The following is a 25172-nucleotide window of genomic DNA, read 5'->3' on the forward strand; positions in this document are numbered from 1 at the left end:
ATGAGGGCATACGTAGCATCAACTTGACTAATGGCTGAAAAACTACAGCAGCTGATTCATTTTGTCTGCTGTTCATTCAAGTTAAAGTGATGGGCTATAGAGGTGCAAGAAGTGACCCACCATAGACCTGAGGGGCCTCGTTGCCACAATTGCCACAAACACCGTGTCCAGACTCATATAAATGTCTTGATTTGATTGTCATAAGTCAGAAAGGAAATGTCCTGATTGGTGTGAGGTGACAGAATGGCCAAGGTAACTCAAATAACCACCTGTAACCAAATAACCACCTGTCCTAACTGGGGTATAAACAACGCAGATGAACGCAAGCAGATGAGTTATAGCAGCAGAAGACCACGCTGGGTGTCAGCCCTGTCATCTTAGAACAGGAAACTGAGACTATAATCTACACCGGCTCGCCGAAACTGGACAAAAGCAGATTGGAAGAAAAACGTCTGCGGTGACAATTATTTGGTTGGCTCAGAAACAACATGAAACCACGGTTCCATTCAATCAACGGCTCAGAGTTGGTGAGGTCGTGTTGGGAGGGTATATTCTTGGCAAAGGGCTTTAGGTCCTTGGTTCAGACCTGCGCACCATTTCAATACCACTGCCTACTGGAAATATTGATATTTGGTATGTTTAGCCCTTTATAACCACAGTGTTGCATCATCTGATGCCTACTTCTCGTAGGAAAGAAGTGATATACTATGTCCGAAATCATCTCAAACTGCTTTCTTGACCAAGAACGTGAGTTTATTGTACTCCAATGGCCTCCACAGTCGTCAGTCACCAATAGAGCACTTTGTGGCTGGACCATTGACTGCATACAAGGATGGACGCAGCATCTTTATCCAAAAACCTGCATTTTATCGCTTGGCAAGTAGGCACTGCAAGAAATGGCTGCAAGAACACAAACAAATTACTGGCTGTCAATAACTAAATCACTAAATACCTAAATCCTAAACCTTTCAGCTAGTTTAAATTCTTGTTGTTGGTCAATATTACCACTGAAAAAAAAAACCTCATTAAATAGGCGCTAATGTCCATTTTGTCCAATTTGTGCCAAGAGTAGTCGGCTTACCAGCGGTACCACCCACACATCCAAATATGCAATACTCTGATTTTAAAACAAACCGAAACCCAGGATGGTGCTGACAGTGGAACCAGTCTCTTGGCATCAAAACAGGTGTTTGCAGAGCAACCGCTGACATCACAATGACTTCGTCCATCTTCATATAGAGCCAATGAGCGGAACGGGCAGAGATTGGCAACACGGAGTTGCACCCTCTTAAAACAATTGATTTTATTGATTCAACGTCAAATATACTTTAAAAAAAAAAAAATTGCAAACAGTTTTAAACCGCCTCAAGTTTCTTAGTCTTAAAAAGTACATTAAATGAGTGAAATAGAGATAGAGAAAGTGAAAATACATTACAGAAATATAGACGATAATATCCACAACATAACAGTCTACAAAAACTGTCATACTGTGACTGTAACTGTTACTTAGGTACAATTCTGCAAATTAGCTGCAGATTATGGGCAAATCTTCTTAAAGAGGGATGGCTAAGCTTAATTAAATAAACGGTCGCTTCTGAGGGAAGCAGGGTGATCGGATAACAACGAAATAAAGGATTTTTTTTTTCTCCACCCAGTAAGAGATTCACGTTTTCTCATATTCCACACTTTCATTCGCACACCACCCACACTCATACACAGGAAAAGAAAAACAGCATATATATATATATATATAAATATAAGAATATATGAAGACATGTATATACGCAAAGTACATAAATAAATCTGTAACATGTATATCTGTGTATATACACATATATGTGATAATGTACATACACATACATATATAATGCATCCTTCCACGTGTGATTATATATGTAGGCCTTGTCAGAATGGGGCTGTTGTAGTGCATTTGGAGAGTGTGATAAACCATTATAACCGCCTCAAACAGGCTGTATAAATGGTTTATATGTGTAGGCCAACGGTGCTCCAGAGAAACACACACAGTCGGGGAAATCTTAAAAAAAAAAAAAAAAATTAAAAGTTCAGAGGGCCTTCTTGTAATGTTGTAGCTCCTTCTTGTGGCCATTTTGCACTGCACCATGTGACCTCAATTAGAGGAGCGAACTGGCTCGGATTTGGTCCTCAGACTCTTTAGTCAAGGACCGGAGCACAACATGCTCACCCAATATTGTTATTTGTGAATGTGCTGCACTATATTGCCTGTCTGGCTGCTGCATCTTCAGCTCTGGACCTGCAATGCGCCTAAAAGGATTTGTTGGCCCAGAGGGAACAAAACCTTGACCATCGAAGTCTCACAATTCACCGGGTTAAAAAAACGCTGCATTGTGCGGTCAGTGAGAAACTTACCTGCAAAAGAAAAAGATGGCATTTCCCAACAATGTGTTCAGATCCGTTACATAACGCTTGACATTCTGCGCCTTGCAAAATGTTTGAACGTGATACGTGGCTAAACAATTATAGAGTTACCTTTTTTGTTCTTTGTTTTACAAAACAAAAACAGACCCGCCCTTTAATACTAATGGGTTACCACCCACTAAAATAGCAAGAAAAACATTTGAATTTAATAGGAAATCTTTCTCAAATCATCATTTGGGCCACATTGCTGAGAAACATTGGAGTCTTTTGCTGCGAGTACCCTCCTTTCCACACACACACACACACACACACACACACACACACACACACACACACACACACACACACACACACACACACACACACACACACACACACACACACACACACACACACACACACACACACACACACCGAGGGTTTAAGTGCTCTGCGGGTTTTAAATTTGGTGATATGAAAAATTGTGCGACGTCAAGGGTGGAGCAGAGAAGAACAGTGGCACACACAGTGTGAGGAGGTTCATGTACGCTGTGTTCGTATGTCAGACAGCTGCTGATTTTGGATGGCATACACAACGAGGGAAAGTGAGGAAAGAGCAGATAGAAAAATGGAAGTGAAAACAAACTGAAAAAGAATAATAATAAGGAGCCAAGACTGGAGTGCAACACACCAGCGGGTTTCTGAGTTTTGTCACACGAGGAAGGTTTAGATTAGATTAATATTAGATTAATAATGTTGCATTCATGTCGTGTGAAAGCAATTTCCTCTAACTCAACAACAGTTGTTGCATTTCTGTGTTTCTGTTGTTCACTTCGCACCTGTCTCATTAAGCTCATAAGCAGAGGAATAAAGGCAACATTAGCTTCTACTAGCAACCCGTCAGATTACACAAGGGTGAAGCAGGGACTTGATTTGGCCAATCAGTGTTGTTAGTTTAAATTATCTTGAAAAGGCAAACTCGACGGCTATGTTAACGGCGCCGATTTTGAAGGATTATTCTATTTTTTGTTTCACTGTACACAACCTCATTCTCTACAGGCAACAATAACTGTTCATGTCAAAACGGTTCAAACACACTGACTGGTGACCGTCTAATTGAAATCCTTGGGGGTGAAAAAAAGACTCGTTTTCCTGGAGTGCTTTCTTAGACTAAAATTGGACATTGATGGAGGTGGCGACAGAGAAAAAAACCCAAACTAAAACACAGTAAAATAAACAGTAAAATAAAAGTCATGTGAGCAAGACAATTACAAATAGAAATAGGAAATAATGACTCATAACAGAAAACTTCAATCGATGCTTTCTGGCAGTGACCTTAGAAGTGGCAATCAAAATTTTGCATAACCAATCGGGAAATTTGTTAAAGACAAGAAGAAGGCATCTTTTGAAGTTTTAATAATAATAGTAAGAAGATAATAATAATAATAATAATAATAATAATCATAATCATAATAATAATAATAATAATGAAAAGGTGCTGTGTACCTGGGGCAGTGGGTGTGTCTCCCTGTGGGCTTGTCACTGGCGACTTGTTATAGCCAAAGGAAGTGAAAAGTGGAAGCAGTGGCTGATGGGAATGTGGTGGAGGAGGAGGCGGTGGAGGCAGGATATGGATCTGATGGAACGTGGTGTCGTTGCCGTTGACTACCGCGTTGGCAGGGGCAACCGTCGCCGGGGGAACCAGCGGTATCTTTTGAAACTGTTGAGTGCAAATGACCGTGCTGGCCAAACCTAGATAACAGCCACGGCGACGACACACACGCACACAGCCAGCCAACGGTGAGCCACCGCCACGGAAACAAAAACAAACAAACAAACAGACGACAACAAACGACAGAACAGAGAGTTACACGCAAGAAAAAAGAGGGGAGGGAGGAAAAATTAAAGACAAAAGGCTTAAGTTACAGAATTAAGACGCGGGAACTAAAGACTGTGATGGACACGGGCGACGGTGCGGGGACGAGGGGAAGGTGGGGGACGGACAGAGGACGGTGAAATAAGTGAAGGGGTAAAAAGCTTTGATGGAGAAACAGGAGCTGGGTTCCAGGGATTGATGCACAGCTCTCTCTGGAGTCTGCGTTTCATTAAACTAGGTCTAAAATGAACAACAAACCTTCTTAATAAGATTTGTTCTGGGGTCCAGCCCCATCAGTTATTGTTTTCAAAGAGCTCGTTTGCTCGGTCTTGTCACGTCATCACATTCTGAACTTTTTGTCTGCATGTCACAAATTTTGGCACGTGAACACGCTAGGCTGTGCACGCAGTTCTATGTAATATATAACTGATGTGACTGATTGATTGTGTAGCATGCAGCTATTCATTATCATACACCTGATGAAATCTAAAGTGGGGACTTACTAGCCGAGTGACCACATGGCATAGTAACACTAATCCTATGTTGGATATAAAGACTCAGAGATTTGAGTTTAAACACAGTATATAGACAGTATATAGACAGATACATCAGTATATTGGCAACAGCCCTTCAACTCTCATATTGGTTGTGCTGTATGCGTCATTATTCACTCATCTTACAGCATCAGGTGTACAACTGAATTCATTACATATAGAATGCCGATATAGCACAGTCTCGTCTACTTTGCGTGCTTGCTGATCTAAAACTGCTTTGCAGCAGCATTTACACATTTAAGCACTGTTGCGACGCTGCTAGTCAAGCTTGCACGATCACGATCAATCAGACTGAATTTTCCTTAGTGGCAGTAGTACCTCAGTAGTTATGATTAGCTAAAATGTCTGCACGTTAGCTTTAAATCTGGACCTCAGTACACAGGTACAGTTTTTTGTATTTTTTTTTTAAATTCCGTCTTGTGATTGGCTACTGTGTACAGAAACTTGGTGGTTTGCCCACTCGTTCAATGACTACTGCGGCCAGATTCAAGTCTATCTCGGTGAACAGCCTGATTATCTACCGCAGACAAAATGACGAGGGATGGGGTTTGGGGAAAATTAAAGGGAGAGTTCATGTATAACAGTGTCAAAGGAAACAGTAGGAAGGAAGGAAGGAACAATGTGTTGAAAACACATGTACAGTATGTACAGTTCAGGAGGTTTAACCTCCTGCTACAAAGAGCTAACAGCCTATAGTCAAGAAAGGGTTTTGCCAACTTGAGCGCCGGACTTGGCAAAAGTCACATCGGCTTATGGTCAAATGGATTGATATAAGCAAAAAATGAGCAGAGAGGAGAATGACAGTGTCAAAATGTGATTACACAGAGGAGAAAACCAAGATACATATCGTCATATTAATGAAGAGAGACATTACAAGAGATCAGTTTTCAGAATTACAAAGTAGACATGTACGATAAGGACAGAGACAGATGGACCAACGGAGAAGCTAAACATACAGAAGGACAACACACAGATTAAGACATCTGAGCCTCCTTGTGACTGTGCAAATGGTGGCTTTTTGAGATGATGGGATGAATGCGGATATGCTCTGAAGATCTCACCAGAGGCGTATAAAGTGCACAGTTGTGGTATAAACTGGGAAAAAGTGGGTTAAAGCAACGGACACGTTAGCTGCTCAGTTTGCCTGTTTAGGTCATTAAGTAAAAGACACGAGCATTAAAGCAAGTATGAGGGCGCCAGCCTTACCTTGACTGCCATTAGCCTTGACTTTTAGGGTCACAATGCTTACCTTGACCTCCCACAAGTGCAAAATAGATAATGACGCTAGCTAACTTCCACAGTGTTTTTTCTTATCTTATTTATTCATCCATTTTACATTTATTCCAATTGCTTTGAGTTAAAATGTTTAAAGTTGCCTTTACACACAGCCCAGCTCGCGGCTAGTTGCTAGCTAACTCAAGCTAGAAGAATGAACCAAAGACAAGACTTTGTTTACACTTAAAGGAATGTAATTTAGAGCCAAGGGTGAGTTTAAAAAAAAAAAAGAAAGCCTTCATTTTCTAAGTACTTCTGATATATTTAACAGTTTTGTGTTTTGCCGCTTTTCTCTGTGTCAAGTTGAGATTCGTGATGTGCTTTGGTATTTAATTTATATGACACAGCAGGGTAGAAACAACAGCTGAGTGCTGACAACCACAACCCCCCCCCCTAAAAAACAACAAAAGAAAAGAAAAGAAAAGCCAAAAAACATGAATATTTCATCATTAAAGAGATTTTTTTATTTTCGCCTGTCATCCTCACTCACATAGTACCATGGTACTGTCATATGCTCCCTCTAGAGGCTCATAATAGTAGGACTGCAACTACTTGATTTTCCCCATTTTGCTTCAATTAATCGCCAAAAAGCCACGTATAGGTTGGTGACGCTTCACCTGGACAGTCCAGTCTAAGCCTATGACACTCACATACACATAAAAGGACACACACACACACACACACACATGCGCGGAAAGTGCGAGCACACACCTGTTCTCTTGCTGATGACTTCCACCATGGTGGACGGGAAGTAGCCCACTCGATCGTTCCCAGTCCGGTTGTCATGGATACAGCCTTTCCAGCGTCCGTCGGGATGCTGCTCCAAAACCTGTGAAACCAAAACCGCTGCTGACCCATCAGACACTCGTGGCTTTTGGCACAGATTAAGAAAGACACCGCTCGAAAAAGCCAAAAAAAAAAAAAAAAAGTTATAAAATTCCTCTGCTGGTGTCTTTTTCACAGCTCCACAGTGGAGAGCATTCTGACCTACTGCATTTCTGTGTGGGGCTTTGCTGGCTGTTCTGCTGCTAGCCAGAAAAGCGAAGAGCTAAGCGAGTCATTCAAACAGCAGGGAAAACATCTTCAGGACATTATACACCCCGGTCATCGTCTGTTTGAACTGTTACCCTCTAGTAGGCGCTATAAGTACACAAACAGCTTTTTTTCCCCCCACGCATGCCGTAACAGCATTAAATAAACACTGACCTGCTCTGCACTTTAAACTGTTGCATTATGAAATCTGTTTTGCTTCCTGTTCCTTAATTTGTTCCACCTGTTGTTGATTCCTGATGTGTTGCACCTGCGTCTCGTTTGTCAGCCCTGCCCTTGATTGTTGTCACCTGTGTTCACCTGCCCCTTCATGCAGGTTTCAGGTCTGTTGGTTTTTTTCCTTGTCCTGCTTTGTCTGGTTTCTTTTGTCAAGTCCCCCGTTTTCGTTTATTTATTCATTTATTTATTTTTTATTTTTTATTTTTTTATCTTTATGGACACCCTTAGTTTAGTTTTGTTTGCCATTTAAAATATTTTTTTCTCTTTTGCAAACCCGGAGTAGTCTGCATTTTAGGTCCTGCCTCCTCATCGACTCCACCCCGACCTCACAAATACTGTATTTTACTGTGTACTTTTTATTTTATTTATTTTTTGTACCCAAGGAGTTGCACTCTGAATTTCGTCGTCCTGAGAGTACAATGACAATAAAGGCTTTCAATTCAATTATTTTTCCAGAGTGAGATTCTTTAAGCCGCCTCGGGAGCTGCGTACGACATACGCAAACACATGGCGTCATTATGACCAGAGGTACCTGAAGGCTTCATGCATGTGCATCAGTATTCAAGAGTGGTGGGCGGACTTGAAAAAAAACAACAAAAAAAAAACACTCTGTGTCCATTGTATTTATTATCAATTAGTGTGAAATTCTGCTGCCTGAAGCAGATGTTCGTTTCGTCTGCAGGTTTATTTCGCGAGAGCTCACAGTCGCCCGTTTATAGATCCCCCCCCCCACCGTGCAGGCTGCAGAGGCGACGCCCACACACTTTAGGGTCAAGGCGAGGAAGGTTAGCTGGAGAAAATAACATTCCTCTTTTTGAAAGAAGCAGCTGGTAAAAAAAAAAATATCTGCAGGATGGCTCTCAGCTGGTTGCAATTACGCAGCAGACTTTTGATCTGCGAGCTCATTGGCTCCCAGCAGGTACATCAAAGTTACAGGTGCATGGCTTTACAACATGTTTATTTAAAAAAAAAGATCTATGTTGCTCTAATATGAAGACATTGAGTTGGTTAATTCTAAGTTAAGGGAATGTAGACGACGTGAATCCTACTGACACCACTGACATTCGGTAAACCACAAATACAAATGGAAAATGAAGGACTAGATTCCATCTCTAATAATAACTGTTTGAGAAAAACAAAGAAATGATAAAAACAAATCAAATATTTAACAAATTCTAAACACTTGTAGACCTCAAGAATTGCTTGGAAGACCATCCGTTTGAAAACTAGAAATATTTAACACATTCTGAACTCAGTATTGGCACTGTTCCATGAAAGCAGTGTTGGCGAGCAATCTACTGCTAAGTAATCCACCGCTGTAATTACACTACTTTTTCAGTAACGGAGTAATGTAATGGAATTACTGTGGCAAAATTGGTAACTGTATCATAATTACTTTATCAAGTATCGATTCCATTACTTTTCTGAAAGATTTTGCAAGCTAAAAATGTCTTATTATCCACAAAATGTCTGAAAAACAACCGAAAACAATGATGTCGCAGATTGATGATGCAGCCGTGCACGCAACGTCATTGATGTGCGACGACGCACCAAAACAAGCACGGCGGCAGCAAAAGAAAAAAAAAAAAAATACTGCGATCGTGTTTGTAGCTGGAAGTACGAACATTGTTTTGAGTTCATCAAAGAATGTTGTGCTTTGCTGTACGTTATGTGCAGGAAACAAGACGCTCTCAACGGTTACTTTATCTTTGTTTAACTAAAGTAATTAGTAATTGATTACTTATGACACAAAGTAGTTAAGTAAGTAATTAGATTACTTTTTAAAGAAGTAATCAGTAGTTGGACTATTTTTATGGAGTAATCCCATCAACAGCGCTTGAAAGTACGGACGTCTCTTAAATCACACTTGAGAAGAGGAGGGTCTGACAAACTGACAGGGACTGGAAATTGGATTTGGCTCTGTACATTATTTTGCATCTTTTTGTGTCGGATATTACCGTGATGACGTCTCCCGCTTTGATGTTGAGGCTGGTCAGGTCGTAATTGTTGCAGTAGTCCTTCAGGGCTCGAACCTGCAGGGCCGCAGAGGCTTCTGACGGGAGTGTGCAGAGTTAAAGCGAGAGGAAACGTCACATAAACGTCCCAGACTGTTGCCTGAATCAAAAAAGAAACTGTCTGCGTCAACGAAGGATGTCACACTATCTCAAAGGTTTGAGGGTCACCGACTCGTTTCTGCATTGAACTCCATTAGAAGCAGCTTGATGGAATGATCTACTGCAACGCTCTACGAACACTACCAGTGCAGGAAAATCAGTCAGGATGTGGTGAACACATTATGGGATGGCTTTGACACTTGTTGCCCTGAATGAATATAAAGTGTGCAGTATGAGGCCTTCATTACAGAGGCTTTGAAATTACAAAAAAAAAAAATGAAAACACTTATAAAACAAAGCTTTGTATTATAATCACACTTGGTTATTTGAGCTAAACCATAAAAGAGTCAACAGACCATAATGGTTTATATTTTGGGCTCTTTGGGCTATTTTAGCGTGTTCACACAGAATTTTGCACTCTTGGAATTCTTCATAATCACTTTTAATTAGACATTAGAGATTTTGCATTACATTTCAGGACTCAGTCTGCTCCACAGTTTTACTCCACAGACGGAGATGCAGAAACTTTTCTTTGTTGTGCAAAAACTGCAAACCTTTAGATTTAGTCGCTCTCTTGAATTATAACCATCCTCTCTGTCATGACACATTTTCTGGATATCTTTTGCTAGACAGAAGATAATTCCTTCAATTTTCATCAAACACTAAAATGTTGCCATACTTTGCTCAGCACATCTTGACTGATTTTTCATGCGCTCACTATTGCAGCGCATTCAAGATCGTTTTTTTATAAAGGTGTTTTTTTTAATTATATATATATATATATATACGGTAGCATAGGTTAGAGAATTGTCTATCTAATCCAGCACTCGTCCGCCCTACCCCTCAGCAGCTGTTTGATCTCCCGGCTGGCTTGAGTCGCAGTGAACTGGTAGACAATGTCCAGCGCCGTCTGGCTGTAGGTGTTTCTCACCGTGGCATTAATACCGCTCTACCAAAGGAGGAAAAAAAAGGATTCAGTCAGTTGAGATGTTCTTTCTATTCTATCGTCTGGCACCGTTCGTCAACGACACATTCATGTTCGCAAAATGTGTCTGTGGCCTGTTAGTGAACAATCCATCAAGGGGAGGAACTGAAATCTTCCTTCGTTTCTTTTGCTTGCTCCACTCCACACAGTTGTGGAAATCATCCTTTGGTGATGTCACAAAAGTCATTGCCTTGTTTTTTTTGTGTCCCATTCCAAACATGCGGAAGGTAAAACAAAGCAATGGTTTTAAAAGCAAGATAAAATCAAGCATTTTAGCAGGAGACATTAAACAGAGGGCTAATTAGGCTAAGCTTCACTGCACAGCAGGAAAACAATAAAGATCTAAAAAAAAAAATTAAAAAAATCCAAATTCATCTAAATTGAAAATTCCTATGAAGCCTTCAGCTGCGCGCCATGTGCTAGCGCTCGCTACAAAAGCAAACCGCTGAGCAGCGACAACACATTAGCTCCATCTTCACAGATTAGGGCCAAAGGAACGAGGGCTAATTAGATGAGGGCAGACACTTGAGGACAAAGAGCCTCCCAGGGTCAGAGTGACAGAGTCGCTTTCTCATGCTCTATCATGCAGCGTCATGAGGACACATTGGCCCGTCTTGTTTCCAGCCCAGGGCACTCTAATGTCAAGTCGCCAGCCATAATTTGCATTGCCTCCCTCGTCTGGCCTGGCTTTCGCAGTTTAGCATGAATTTACATCCTGGCCGTGGCCCTGTTTTGCCACGCCGTGTTTTTATTGTCACGCTTGAAATACACCGAGGTGACGGCTGGGCGAATCTTCAAAAAAAAAAAACCCTGTCAACTCTGAAAAGACAACCCTGGAATCCAAATGTGATTTGCATGTGTAATGTGTGTTTGGACTCATGCTGGGTCATAAAGGTCAGAATGAGCATTTTAGATACGGCTGCAGGCTGCAGTTGGAAGGTTTCAACCCAGCTTGTGTTTTCTTCAGGGTGACCAGACATGAAAAAAAAAAAAAAAAAAAAAAAATCCTGAATTCCAAGTGTCCCTTGGACCTATAAGCCATAATATGCTGATTAAAAAAAAATAAAATGCTCCTGTAATTACATTACTGTCATACATGTTAAAACAAATAATCTAGCCCCCTTTTCACTAGTTGAGTCAATAAGAGCAACAGATTTGAAAATACATGGCCGCCCACTGTTCAAACAGTGGCCTGCTGCTCTTTTTACCCATTAGAAAATCTTGTCAGAATTCCGTTGACTGATTTATTTGTGAGTGAAAACAGATGGAAAGATTCCTGTGTTTGGAAATAAACAATAAATACATATACCTATATAATAAGCTATGATATTTCACAACAGTGGGGGCAGCCACTAAAAGTCAGTTTAGTGTAAATGTCCTGTAATTGAACTCACTAGCGCTGGGGGAACGTGAACGTCAAGTTCCGCTTACCTCCAGCAGGAGTCTCACTGCCTCAGTCTTTCCGCACAGGGCCGCTTCATGCAGGGCAGTGCCGGCTTTGGTCTGTCTGTTGATGTCGATACCTGCCTGAATCAGCAGTCTGACAGCGGGGAGTGACGGGAGTGACAGGAGCGTCAGTGAGACAGTGACGTGCAATTGAGGAGACGGCAAAAAGGAACTACGACTACGAGATTTAAAGTTCAAACATTAGCTAACTTCCCACAACACCCAATGACGTGAATTTTTCAGTCTTCCTATGTCTTTTTTTCTTCTTCTTCTTCCTTTTTTCTTTTCTTTTTTCCCTTTTTTCCCCTTTTTTTTCTTTCCCCCCCCCTTTTTTTCTTCTTCTTCTTAAGAACAACACACAAGCCCATGTCGCCGAGGGCTTACAGACAGATCCTCTGCATTCCAGCAACATTAGCACCTCTGTGATGCACAGATTGCTGCGTGCATTAAAATCACCTCACCTCAGCAGCTGAGGACGAGGGTGCGACTGCTTTAGAAACAGCGTTAGGAAATGTGGAGGGGAGGCCGACGTATCTCGTTGCGTAGCAACGCGCATCATCCATTGTTTCTTAAATAGAACTGAATCAGAGAGAATCGCCTGGTGTTGTGGTTGTTATGTATCTGCTTTCGCAGTTTGCCCAGAAGAGGCCACTGATTGGTTTGTCAGTGTGTGCGCGCGTGCTCGCGTGTGTGTGTGTGTGTGTGTGTGTACCTGATAATGTCTATGTGTCCATTCTTGGCGGCCAAATGCAGGGGAGACGTCCCGTTGGGGTCAGTGGTGTCTCCCTTTTTGGGCTCCAGCAGAGCAGCACACATGTTGCTGGACAACAATAACTGCACCACCTACACAAACACACGCACACGTATTGGGGGAAAAAAACGATTTACATTTCAGTCAATCAATCATCGGTTGCTCAACAACAACAACAACAACAACAACAACAACAACAGTATCGTGAGTTGCTGCAGGTTCTTACCCCGACTCTGCCGAACTCACAGGCCAGGTCCAGGGGGGTTTTCCCTGCGTTGTCCACGATGCAGGGGTTGGACTGATGCTGCAGCAGCATCTCCGACTGCACACACACACACACACACACACACACACAAATAGAATAGAATAGAATAAATGTATTAATCCCACAGTGCGGAAATTTGCATAGTTACAGCAACCAGTTTAGTGCAAAAAAAAAAAAGGAAATTTATTTGAACAAAAAAGGAGCAATGCAATAAAAAATATTTGTAGGGTAAAAAAAGGACAAAACAACAAGATATGTACATCTACATACTGACTTGTAAATAAGTCTTTTATTGCGCCTATGGGAAAAATCATCAAAACTGATGATCAGATGAAACTGATGAAAAAAAAATCATCACCAGGATGAGCATCAATTTTTAACACTGTAAAATACGTACATGTAACTTATGTAAATGTCTCTATCCAAATTAATTAATTAGAGTAATTACTTAAGTTGAACTAATTAAGAAAAGTTTCAGGTAGGTGTCACGTAATCGAATCGAACAATCTTTTGCTATATGTTGCTTTGGGTGTTTTGCAAAAAAGTCGCATTAGTGGCACCGAAGCACATTTCCATTCTGCTGTATTTCCATCCTCCAATGAACATTTTGCATTTTAAAATCATTGGTAAAAGAAGAAGAAGAACCGGGTCTGCGTCACTCACGACGTCATAGTGGCCGTGCTGCGCCGCCAGGTGGAGGGGGATCTGCCCCTCGTCTGATTGGCCGTTGACAGACGAGCCCGACTTCAGCAGCATCTTCATCGGCTCCGCCTTCCCCTGCCAGGCCGCGTAGTGGAGCGGCCGCATACCTGCACACACACACGCACGCACACGCACACGCACACACACACACACACACGCAGACAGGATGGCAAAGACAGCTATGATAAATAATATGCAGGGCTGCAACTGAGCGCGCCAGTACTCACATCTATCTACAGCTGTGTGTGTGTGTGTGTGTGTGTGTGTGTGTGGTTGTTCTCCCCTATAGGTAGTTGCACCCAATCCCCACTCACCTTTGTGGTCTCTGATGTCGACAGCAGCCTGCGACTCCAGCAGCAGAGTAATGAGCTCCAGGTTCCCGTTGAGTGCCGCATGGTGCAGTGGAGAAAACCTGAAGCATAGAAACAGCAGGCACTTTGGTGAGTTAGGTCTTTTTTTGAAATCCCTAAAGGGGCAATACTTGATTTTCATCACTGTTATATATAAGGTCATTAAAATTGGGTATGGTGAAGGTCTGGGTGGTTTTATTTAATCTGCGGTAGAGCATTACATCACGTGACCTCTCTGTCTGTCTAACGCAGGCATGGGAACACTTGGGCTGGGGGGGGGGCATATGCGGCCAGCTAGGCTTTTTACTACTCACTGAATTTAAAGAAATGATATTAATAATAAGTAAGTCATAAAATAGTTGCATTTCATCCATTTATTCAGTTTTAGCTCTTTATTGAAAGAATAATTTCAATAAAGAGCTAAACACTGTGCTTGAAACACGTATTTTGTTGTAACTTTGCTTTGGTTCTTTTTCGATTGACATTGAAGCTACATGATATTTTTTCTACATAGCCCTCATACATACTTGTACACCCCTTTTTGTCAAATTTTAGAATCCATTGTGGCCCACCCTTGGTCTAGAAGGCGACCAGTGTTGGGAAGATTATTTTGCAACTGTAATCGATTACTATTTCAAGCTAACCCTATTGAAAATGTAATAGAAGTTTAACTATTTCAATTACTTGATCCGAGTAATGTAACTAATTACATTTGATGACATTTTGATTACTTTTCTAAATGTTGAATTAATGTCCCCAACTGTTAAAACCTGACAGTGTTCAGCTTTCTTCAGCTTGCTTCACATACGAGGAGTGTGTGTGTGTGTGTGTGTGTGTGTGTGTGTGTGTGTGTGTGTGTATGTGTGTGTGTGTGGGCTGGGGGGGGGGGTTGGAGGAGCACAAATGCAAAGCCACTTCGCTTTGGTTGTTTACACGCTGCGCTCAGCTGCGCCCCCTAGCGGCGAAAGACAAATTGCGTGCCGCCGCTTTAACTTGTAACGCTCTGTGTTATTTAATGGAATCCAGAAGCCAAACACTGATGCCAGTCATCATGACAAATGCATTCAATAGCAGAGGATTAGGGACTGTAATATGTGAGCTTGTGGGGGGGTATAAAAAAAAACCCCAGATATATTCATACGCATAAGGGAAAAGGGATATTATGTAAAGTGCGCTTCAGTGTCTATGCATGAGTGAGTGAGTGAGTGAGTGAGTGAGGCCAGAGGGCGCATGCAGAGTGGATGACGCTGCACTGTCAGCCTTGATGGATGCAGCCAGAGAAGGGCTACAAAGAGGAGGAGGAAACACATGGCCGGAGGAAAAACATTAATGCGTGCTCGCAAACAAAAGTCTCCGTCTCTCGCCGGGCCGGGGACGCTGTGTCTCCCGACAGCTTTATGAGGCCCCCAGCCTCAGGGGGGGGGCGACCGCCCCTGACACTGAGGTGGCCACCGACGCCACCTTGTTACAGTCCCCAGCTCAATAAAAAAAGGACTGTCTGTCAACGTCGGCTGCAGTTGTGACGGCGGTGGTGAGATAAAAAAAAAAGATATGATACTGTGTTTTTGTTCTCGAAAGCAGAAGTAAAAGTCTGGCTAGAAAAGGCTATTTAGAGATGGGAGAAACTAGGACGAGGTTTTGGTTGTGTATTGGTTGTTAAGTGGCCTTATGAGCTCGACACACAAACGCTTCGCATTGCATCACTCACGACAGAGTCCTGGTCAAGGGCGGCAAGAAAATTGCTCAGTATAAGACGTGAAAACTCACATTGCCCAATCTACTGTCATTTTCCCAAAATCAGATTTTCAGCCAATCAGAACAAGAACCGTGACGTAACGCTGGGAATAAACTCTTTTCTGGGGATTTTCTTAATATGTTTGTTTTGGTTTTTTGTGAAGGACTGAAAATCTACAGTAGAAAGATTTATTATTCCCACGTTTCAGGTCGAAGGTGTCCTGTCAGCCGCTTTGCAGGTATTTATCTTTGTATTGCGGTCTATGGGAAAAATGCTTATAAGGCCAAATGGGTTTTTTGGCTGCAATACCACGAGTGGACACAGGGGGGGGAAAAATGCTGTGTCTTCAAAATGCCAGTTTGGTATCCAGTTCTTGTAATACATCCATGCCTGTTGGTGTCGATAAATATCAGTGACAGTTACGCTATCGTTCAACGCTAGTAGCATAAATGCTAATTGCAAGAAGAAGCGAATAACTAAGTATCTCCAACTCTCCGAGAAATGGACGTGTTAAGTTTTCCTCCGTTGCCAAACTTGGAATAAGAGTTTTTTAACACTAGTTTAAATATTAGTTTATGTGGCATCGACTGATTGTTGACATGCGTCACATCACACTCGGGATTATTTCATTCAATATTTTTACTAAACTAACTACTAAACTATTTTACTCAGTTTGCTCACCGAGTAAGTAAGAGGAGGAGTTTCTCCATATGAAATGAAGTGTTTAATTACATTTTGCGATGTGTTACAGTGGACTAATATATATATATATATTTATATATATATATATATATATATATATATATATATATATATATATTGTGTGTGGATATGCCAGCAGCAAGCAGCACTCAAGCCTGAACCACCACTTCAGTGTTGAATCACTGTACGGGGGCAAAGTGTTGGGAAGCAGTGGAGGAGCTTCACTGGGTCATCACCCACTTCTGTGGCTCACATAAGACCAGCTTCCTTCCTTCGCTTTCAGGGTTAAACAGGGATATTGTTACACAATGTGTGTGTGTGTGTGTGTGTGTGTGCGCGTGCTGCCACGATGAGGAAATGAGAGGAGGGAAGGAAGGAGGAAGGGAAGCCCTCGCTTTTGCCAAGTAGTAAAAGCTGCCATGTAATATTTATACCCCACTTCTCCTTCACAAGTCCTCCTCATCCCTGCCCCCACACCCATCGTTCTCCACGCCGTCCCTGTCCTGCCCTACAAGCCACTACTACCCTCCACGGCCTTCCTGCCGTTTCCTCCTCTCCTCTTCCTGCGGTGACCTCATCCTTGTTGTTCTCCACACTGGGGAGCTTGCAGAGCAGCGGTTGCACTCACTGGCGCAGCAACGGCCGGCAAAAACATTTACGAATGCAACCATTTTTTTATGAGCTGAGAACTCTGCGCTTATAGATAAACTGTCAACCGTTTGATTGATGTGTCATTCACTTTTAGTGTGTAGCTAGCTGGTTGGCCTAGATTACATTATGGGCAGTGTTGGCGAGTAATCTATTACTAAGTAATCCACTACTGTAATTAAATTACTTTTCAAATAACAGAGTAATGTAACGGGATTACTGTTTCAAAACTGGTCATTCTATCATAATGACTTTATCAAGTCATGATAACAATGAAGCTAAAAAGGTCTTATTATCTACTAAATGTCTGAAATTTAGAAAAACAACCAAAAAACGACGATGTCGCGGATTATTTTAACAATTTTTTGGCCACCAGTGCTGTACATGAGTTTGTTCTGTGAAATGTGCTGTTTGTGTTCAGAGGGCAAACATTCATTCAGGACAGAGGCAATATTTGGAATTGCAAAACTTTCACTTGATAAAGTTCATCCCAAAGCACTGAGCAACTGTTACTTTATCTCTTTTTTTTTAACTAAAGAAATCAGTAATTGATTACTTATGAAACAAAGTAATTAGATTACTTTCAAAAGAGTAATCAGTAGTTGGATTACTTTTATGGAGTAATCCCAACAACGCTGATTATGGGTGCAGTTTTTTTTGTTTTATAGTTTTGCAGTTTATAGAAAAACAAAGGGAACGAGCTTGTGTTCATAATAAACTCGTTATACTGGGCACCGTTTTGTGTATTTCATACAGATCTCCCAAGAGATCACACGCACACATTTACGTCAAAAATGTTTGTTTTCTTTCTGATCAGCTTATAACAAAGGAAATAAAGCTGCCGCCGGGTTGCGGGGCTGCAAGTGTGAAATTCTCACACCTCCAGCGAAGCGACATTCATGTTCGTGCTCTAATTAAAGTCATGTTTGTGTGCCTAATTATTAATATGATGCAAGGACACCATGATTTATTAATCTTTGCCATTATGTTGCAGTCATGCCGTCGGCAGTCAAAGGTAAGCGCAGCCTGGGTTTTGGCGGTAGGTCCGTTTGAGCACTGGCTTGCTTGTTCTTGATGCAGCCATAAAACTCTAAAAGACATTTGTGCCCGCACAAAAGGAACGGCAGCACACGCGGCAGAAGATTCAGTCGTTCACTGCTTCAGCTAAACTTGTAACTCCTGATTTAAATTCTGTGACGCAAATGCATTCAACTGTGGGTACATCTTTCATTTCGCTAATTAAGTGAAGCACAAGATGTCAGTGGGTTGTGTTTAATCCCCGGATTAGTTCTCACAATCTTGCATGAGCAACACAAATTAAACCGATCAGCGTCTTCCATGCGCTTTAAAAATCTGATATTTTTACTTACTAAGTGAATAAAATCACCCGACATCTGGATATGTGAAGTGAAATGAGTTAGTTTTAGTATTGCTAAATGTACAGTCTTTGCAGTTAAAGGTCCCATCTATGTATTTTCAGGACTTTATTTTAAACTCCAGATTTTGAGTGGCTCCAGGTAAGTGATTATTAAAAAAAAAAAAATTCCAATAATCCAATCCAATAGTCATATTTAGCCCCCTGTTTGCTGTATGCTACTAGACCCCTGACTTTTCAAATAAAAGTCAAATAAAAATGAACCTTTAAAAGCTTCCCAATAGAGGAGTAGAAGCAACACTCTGAGGACATTCAAATGAACTGAGCTGGGCCTGAAGCTACACAGATCTGCATAAAGGAAAGTATAAATTGCCTTGCCCTTGCTAATCATACACAAGGCTGACAATAAACAGCGCAGATGTTTAGACTAGACCCTGGCTGAGCACTGAAATGCATGTGGCACAACAGCACAGGGCTCAGTGTACACACACCGACACCGTGTCTGCGCTGCTGTTTACCAAACGCGATTGCTTTAATTTTCCTTGGGAAAAAAAAAATATGCACAAACCCGTTTCTGTTCCTGTTTTCCTGTAATTAAGTCTGACACAAAGCACCATTTCGTAACTGTCGGGGTTCCGCAAATAGCTACGTGGCCGAGGGACGTGAAAATTGTTGACAATGGAGGCTTGCACTGTACCTGTGCTCGTGCGCGACAGAGTGCTAATCATGCGCTACCGGCGCTTTGTGCTCTCGTCTCATTGTCCGCTTTGTTTTTCCTCTTCACAACGCGGGCTAAAAAGCAGGTGACGGTGCAATTCTGTTGTTCTGAGTCATGTTAAAGGCCACTACACCTGGCTGCACTGCGACACTGCCCTTCATGTGTAGAGTATGGAAGGATAGAGAGCCCGTGACGGCTGTCCGGCTCCGCCTATCCAGTGACCATCACAATTCACAAAAGAAAACCCCCTCAAAAAATGCTCTGACATATAAAAAAAAATGTTACATAAAATCAAAAATAAAACAAAGTGCTCTTCACGTAGCACTCGGCCTGGTTGGTTTCTGATTATCCGGATAGAATAAACGCGAACAGGATTTGCGACGCCAGCTGCTTCACACCTCTTTGGAAATGATCAAATGAATGGCGGCGAATCTGTGGGGACTCAGAAAGCAAATAAAAAGGCCGCACACTCGTAACCTTGTGCAAATTATCCATTTATTTCACAAGCTGTCGGTCCTTCCGACCTTCCTCAGGCATGAATGCATAGATCTTCGATGCCTGGAGAAGGTCGGACGGACTGAAAGCTTGCAAAATAAATTGCAAAAAATAAACTGCAAATTTTTTGTCCAGCACCTCCCCGAAAGAACTCGACCCACGGATGAGCGGTGGTGATTTTTCTACTGGCGAATCTGTGGCCAAAAAAAAAAAAAAAAATCCTGACAAATTGTTTTTTTATCCCCCTTCAAGCAGAGTTCATTAAGAGTCTCCCAGTGACGGCGGAGGAGATGAAATGAATCTAAAACGAACCCACTCGTGCAGACTCATTAGCAACGCGCGCTCGTTACGGAATAGACGGCGCCTCCCTGCCATAAACTTTATTTATGAAAGGGATCCGTGCGTGTTGTGGTCGCGATGCAGGGGACCCACTACTGTGTGAAGTTTAAAGGGGGCAATGGCTGTAAATTCACTAATTAGTTTGCGTGGGTTCGTTTCACTTATACAAGCAAAGCGCCACTTTTGATCTTCTGCCGGCGCGGAGAAGCTGCCTTGTTTGACGCAGTTTGGAGCCATTTGGCTCAGTTTAAATTAGCCTCAAGGGGCATGGAGATCGTATTGCTCACGGTGAGGAAGTTTTCCTTTGCTTACATTTTGCTGTATACATCGTGTGTGTTTTCATTCCGATGATTAAAAATTGTTCCTTTTGGCAGGCGTTACCTGAGAGGTCAGGTCAAACCAGGAACCTTCTAGCAAAAAAATCACTTTGACATCATTTCGTCCCTGAACTTTATTTAGTCGGGAAACACGTCAGTGTGGACGGGGGATGCCGCTTTCATTAGTGCGAGAGGAGGAAAGTGGGCTGAGGAAGAAAAGCACTCTCAGTTCTGGGTCCCAGCGGATTCTTTGGCTCCGTGTGACTGTCCGACTGGCTTCAGATTGGACTTTGTATTTTCATACTCATCAACCTGAACCACTCTCAGTGATCTCTTGTGTTTTGCATTTCTGTTGCCGCCACGTAATCGTGTCTGGCGTCTGGTGTCGTACGGTGCAAGATTGCTGTCAGAAATACAAATTCATAACTTTGACCATTTCTCTTGGTAGTTTTTAACAACTGTGAGTAAATTGACTTTTTTGCCCACAAAATGACGCTTCCGTAGTCGTAACTGGGTAAAACGGCTTCGGGCGTGACTTTAAAACTTTGGCCGCAAACATTTATGAATGCCAGTCTGTTTTCTATGGCCATGAGTTCTCAACCGTTAACGCTGTTTTGTGTCCCTGAACCGTTCCCATGTCTGTGAGAAACTAAACGAAAAGTGCTGTAATGGCATCATTGATGGCCACAGGCAGGGAAAATGGTTAAAAAAAAAAAAAAAAAAAACTCAATTCAATTTGCCATCAAATGGACAATTCGCCATCAAATGAAAGAGGCAACCTGGAGAGAAGTGCGCCCTCGTGCGAAGCTTTGATTGACATTAATACTCTCTCGGGCAGAAGCAGGGGCTTATTCTCCGTTAATGCCAGAGAGACACAAGCAGCAGCAGCGAGGTCGTGCCGCTGTTATATGAATGGGACTGGGGAGGCTGGAGGGAGAAACAAACACCACCAACAACGGGAGGAGGGAGGAGGAGGACGTAAAGGGACGATGATACTGAAAATGGACGAGGAGTGAAGTGAAGGAGATGAGCCGTGGTGGAAACTCACCCGTCTGTGTCCTGGAAGTTGACGTTCACCTTCTTGGCCGAGCCGAGGAGCTCTGAAACACAAGCAGGAAGGAGGCCCAATTAATCCAAATGCTGAGAGGGACACGAGATAATAGGACCCAAAGCACTTTACATTGAACCTATTGTTCATACACACCAGCGGTGGTAAGCTACATGTGTAGCCATAGCTGTCCTGGGACAGACTGACAGAAGCATGGCAGCCAATCTGCGGCACCGACCACTACCCAACATCCACTCACATTCGCACAAGGCAACGTGAGTTAAGTGTCTTGCCCAAGGACACAACGGCAGACTGGGATGGAGCTGGATTTGAACCACCAACCTTTCGGTCGTTGGACAACCCGCTCCACCCGATGAGCCACAGTCGCCTGAGATACGTGGAGTTTCGTGGTGTAAGACGGCGCCGGGCCTGTCAGTGTTGGACAGCATCTCTGACCTCCTCCTGATCCACCTCTTAAGAGCAGAGTGACCCCCCTGGAGGGCGAAATGTCACTCAGGGTGAGTCACTCCGCCATCACGCTCCTTCTATTGCCTCTTCACAGCAAAGACTTTGGTTGTTCTGTCATGTGCAGGGCCTCCCATGGTGATACTATTTGTCCCCATTGCTGATTATTTACCTCTCTCGGGGGTTAAATAACTAACAGTAAATAACTAACGCTTTATACTTAAACATCATTTCAAACATCTTGAAATTTATGGACCTGGTCAAATTTAAATCAAATCAAATATCATAAATCAAAAAAAAAACAATAACACAGTATCATGTCTTCACCAAAATAATGCCAGCTATCTTTATTTGGTCTTTTCGGTGCAGGGTTTATGAATGCACCACGCGCGGGGGCTAAAAATAACCCCTTTGTGATTGGAGCGCTCATTAAATGCTTCGCACCGCGCTGTGCATGGGAACAGATGGTGATGCTTAATTATATATTTTTGAGCCGCAGCTGCTGAAGTTTGTGAGAACGAGACAATCTCGTTTGAGGCAGAGCGGCAGGCTTCAATCAAATACCCAACTGGTGGAGTTGAATGCTGAAAAACTGGCCTTCCAGTAGCTTATATGAAAACCCAGCACTGGATTTGTGCTGCCGTTGCACTTGTTCCTTAATCTTAAACCTCTTGTTGTACATAACACCAGCGGCCGTAGCAACCGTAGCGACCGTAGCGACTGGAGAGCAACCTGTGACCATTCACTTTAAGGTCCAGTGTGTAATATTTGGCCTGAATTATATTTTTTCATATTGGTAAAAGTTTAGTACACTGCCCATAAATACGATAACAAGTGTATAATCACAGTTGAATAAAAGTAATTTCCTACTCTTAGAACTGTTCTTATCTATGTATTAAAATATACATATAGCAAGGTACATGCTACCAGTTAGCATCTTGCACCACCAAATTTTTAAGGAAGCCTGCTGTGGACAATCCAGCTGCCTCATAGTGTCTTTATAATAAACCAACGAAGAAGAACGTGAACGAGGTATCCAGGTTTGGGTGTGCAGGCCAGCGTAGTTCACTAGCAAGCTCGGCGGGGGGGGGGGGAGTGAAAGATGCTGCAATCTGAAATGCAACCAGTTGATGTCGCTGTTTCCTCTTCAAAATCTCCAAATATTACACACCTAAGATTCAAGACAATTTCATTGACTCACAAAACACAATCAGCACAACACTTGTGTGTTCTTGTGTTATTCTTAGTGCTGTCAGTCAGCCAGTCTGAAGAAACTGAGATGGTTATGGAGGCCGTCAAATCCCTCTGCAGCTAACTGGCCATTTTGTACGGCGCAGCGTTCAATCAAAACCTGATCAGCCAATCACATCGCAGTCATTCGATGCGTTAAAGGCACGTAGTGCTCAACGCGATCACCAGAATGAGGAAGAAAGGGGCTTGAAGTGACTGTGAATGTGGTGAACGTGGTGGCCGGGCTGGTCCGAGTGTTTCACAAACTGCTGAGCCACTGCGATTTTCACCGGCAAGACCATCTCCAGGGTTCCAAAAAGAGAAAGTGCCCAGCGAGGGGCAGCTGTGTGGAGGTCAGAGGTGAAAGGGCAGACTGCTCGGAGACCAGATAAAAAAAAAAAGTCAAATCCAAAGTCAAAAACTCAAATATATAACCAACGTGTGCCAAATATCCAGTCCAAATGTGCCAAAGGTCTTCCAAAGGTGGTAAACACCTGCTGATTTCATCTCCAAATCCCCCTTCAATTCTTTTTGTCTCTCCGAGTTTACACTTTCACTTTGGAATCTGCCACCGGCTGGAAGAATTCAACAGGTGGAAAGCTGGAGTGGGAGACATGACTGACTCAGTGCGTCTGGGTCGGCCTCGCTCTTTGGCCCGCGGCCCGGCCCTGTTCATAGGTGAGGTCACCACACAGCGCAGCCACTTTCCACAGACTCCCTTCTGTCAAAACATCTACTAAACATCTTCCAGATCAGATTGCAGGCAGCAGAGGGAGAGAAAGAGAGAGAGAGAGAGAGAGAGAAACATCACACATCCGATTTTCAGTCACATCCGCGACACTTCCGCACTTTATTTCTGCTCCGCGAGCTGATGATGCAGGACACGTCTACTCTCTGGCTCTCCGGCTTTTTCATTTTCTCCCTTTCACTCGTTCTGCACACTCATGCAGACGCACACACACACACACACACACACACTTGCTCCAGGGTGCGGGAAACAGGACAGTCCCTCTATTGTGGAGGAGACAGCTCCCAGCGCCACTGGGAGAGGAACATTGATTTCCTAACAGGCTATTTCTGGACACGAAATGCAGAGATTCTCACACACACACACACACACACACACACACACACATACACAGGACCAAGAGCTTTCAGAGGCATTATCTTTCTTTGTGCCCATCTCTCTCTCTCTCTCTCTCTCTCTCTCTCTCTCTCTCTCTCTCTCTCTCTCTCTCTTTCTCAGTGTGCTTGTTGTGAGAGGGGTGCAGCAGCAGTTGGAAGCTGATAGGCGCCCACTGACATGAATTAACGTCAAGTTGTGGGGAGGTTATGGATGTTCCAAACAGTCCGAGAAATGAAAGAGAAGAAACCCTAACCGAGACAAACCGTTGTTTTTTTTTTGTTTGTTTTTGTTTTTTTAACATTTCTCAGCATTCTACCACACACAATGACAGGCTTCTCCACATGGTGTTTGTCCACATCTTCCCAGCAGTCTAAAACTGTGACCTTCTGACCCTGTGACATCATGACATCATCAAAACTGACCCCTGCTCACGTACGGCCCCGTCAAAGAGACACGCCCGAAACAAAAAAAAACAAACACGCAAAACTCCCTCATTTCTTGCGCTGACCTCAAAATGCCCTTTTGAGAGAACATTGTTATTTTTTCTTCTTTCTTTTTTTTAACTTCTCTTATGTAATTTGAGGAACATTTTTTCTCAGGGGTATTTCTGTTCTTTGTGTCGCCGGGTGAGTCCAAACATTGGCAGAGAAGAAGACACGTCATGCCTTTCCGAGGTCCAGTGCAAAGGCTCAGTACCCTTCTACTCTTGATTCAAATTCCGGATAAAGAACAAAACAAAAGCAGATTTCATTTGTTACTTAACCAGAATTGTGGTCTGCTATTAAAAGCCATTGAAACCTGCCAAATGCAAATGGCAGATGGCAAGATAATCACCTAAGAATAAATACATATACATAAATATGTATGTACATATATGCATATATAAATATATATATATATATATGTATTTATATATGTATATATATGTGTGTGTGTGTGTGTGTGTGTGTGTGTGTGTGTGTGTGTGTGTGTATGTATATATGTGTATATATGTATATATAAATAAATATA

The 25172-nt window shown here is 42.6% G+C and overlaps 1 protein-coding gene across 6 annotated transcripts in view; it reads right to left on the reverse strand.

The window, feature by feature from the left end:
- Positions 1-25172, reverse strand: part of caskin1 (CASK interacting protein 1) — an 88625-nt gene that overhangs the window by 16601 nt on the left and 46852 nt on the right. For 3 of the 6 annotated variants that reach the window (XM_076032378.1, XM_076032380.1, XM_076032381.1), the window contains exons 2-11: positions 21341-21392; positions 13928-14025; positions 13575-13720; positions 12873-12968; positions 12608-12738; positions 11881-11989; positions 10305-10413; positions 9309-9403; positions 6793-6910; positions 3883-4128 (exon numbers count right to left, since the gene is read on the reverse strand). In XM_076032378.1, the coding sequence (XP_075888493.1) occupies positions 3883-4128; positions 6793-6910; positions 9309-9403; positions 10305-10413; positions 11881-11989; positions 12608-12738; positions 12873-12968; positions 13575-13720; positions 13928-14025; positions 21341-21392 (1200 nt within the window). The remainder of the gene's footprint in view (positions 1-3882; positions 4129-6792; positions 6911-9308; positions 9404-10304; positions 10414-11880; positions 11990-12607; positions 12739-12872; positions 12969-13574; positions 13721-13927; positions 14026-21340; positions 21393-25172) is intronic. The other 3 variants (XM_076032382.1, XM_076032383.1, XM_076032379.1) reach the window with 2 other exon arrangements.

This window comes from Nelusetta ayraudi, unplaced genomic scaffold, assembly GCF_046127955.1.
Source record: "Nelusetta ayraudi isolate G7.1 ecotype Tasmania unplaced genomic scaffold, CSIRO-AGI_Nayr_v1 ptg000034l, whole genome shotgun sequence".
Classification (NCBI taxonomy): Eukaryota; Metazoa; Chordata; class Actinopteri; order Tetraodontiformes; family Monacanthidae; genus Nelusetta; species Nelusetta ayraudi.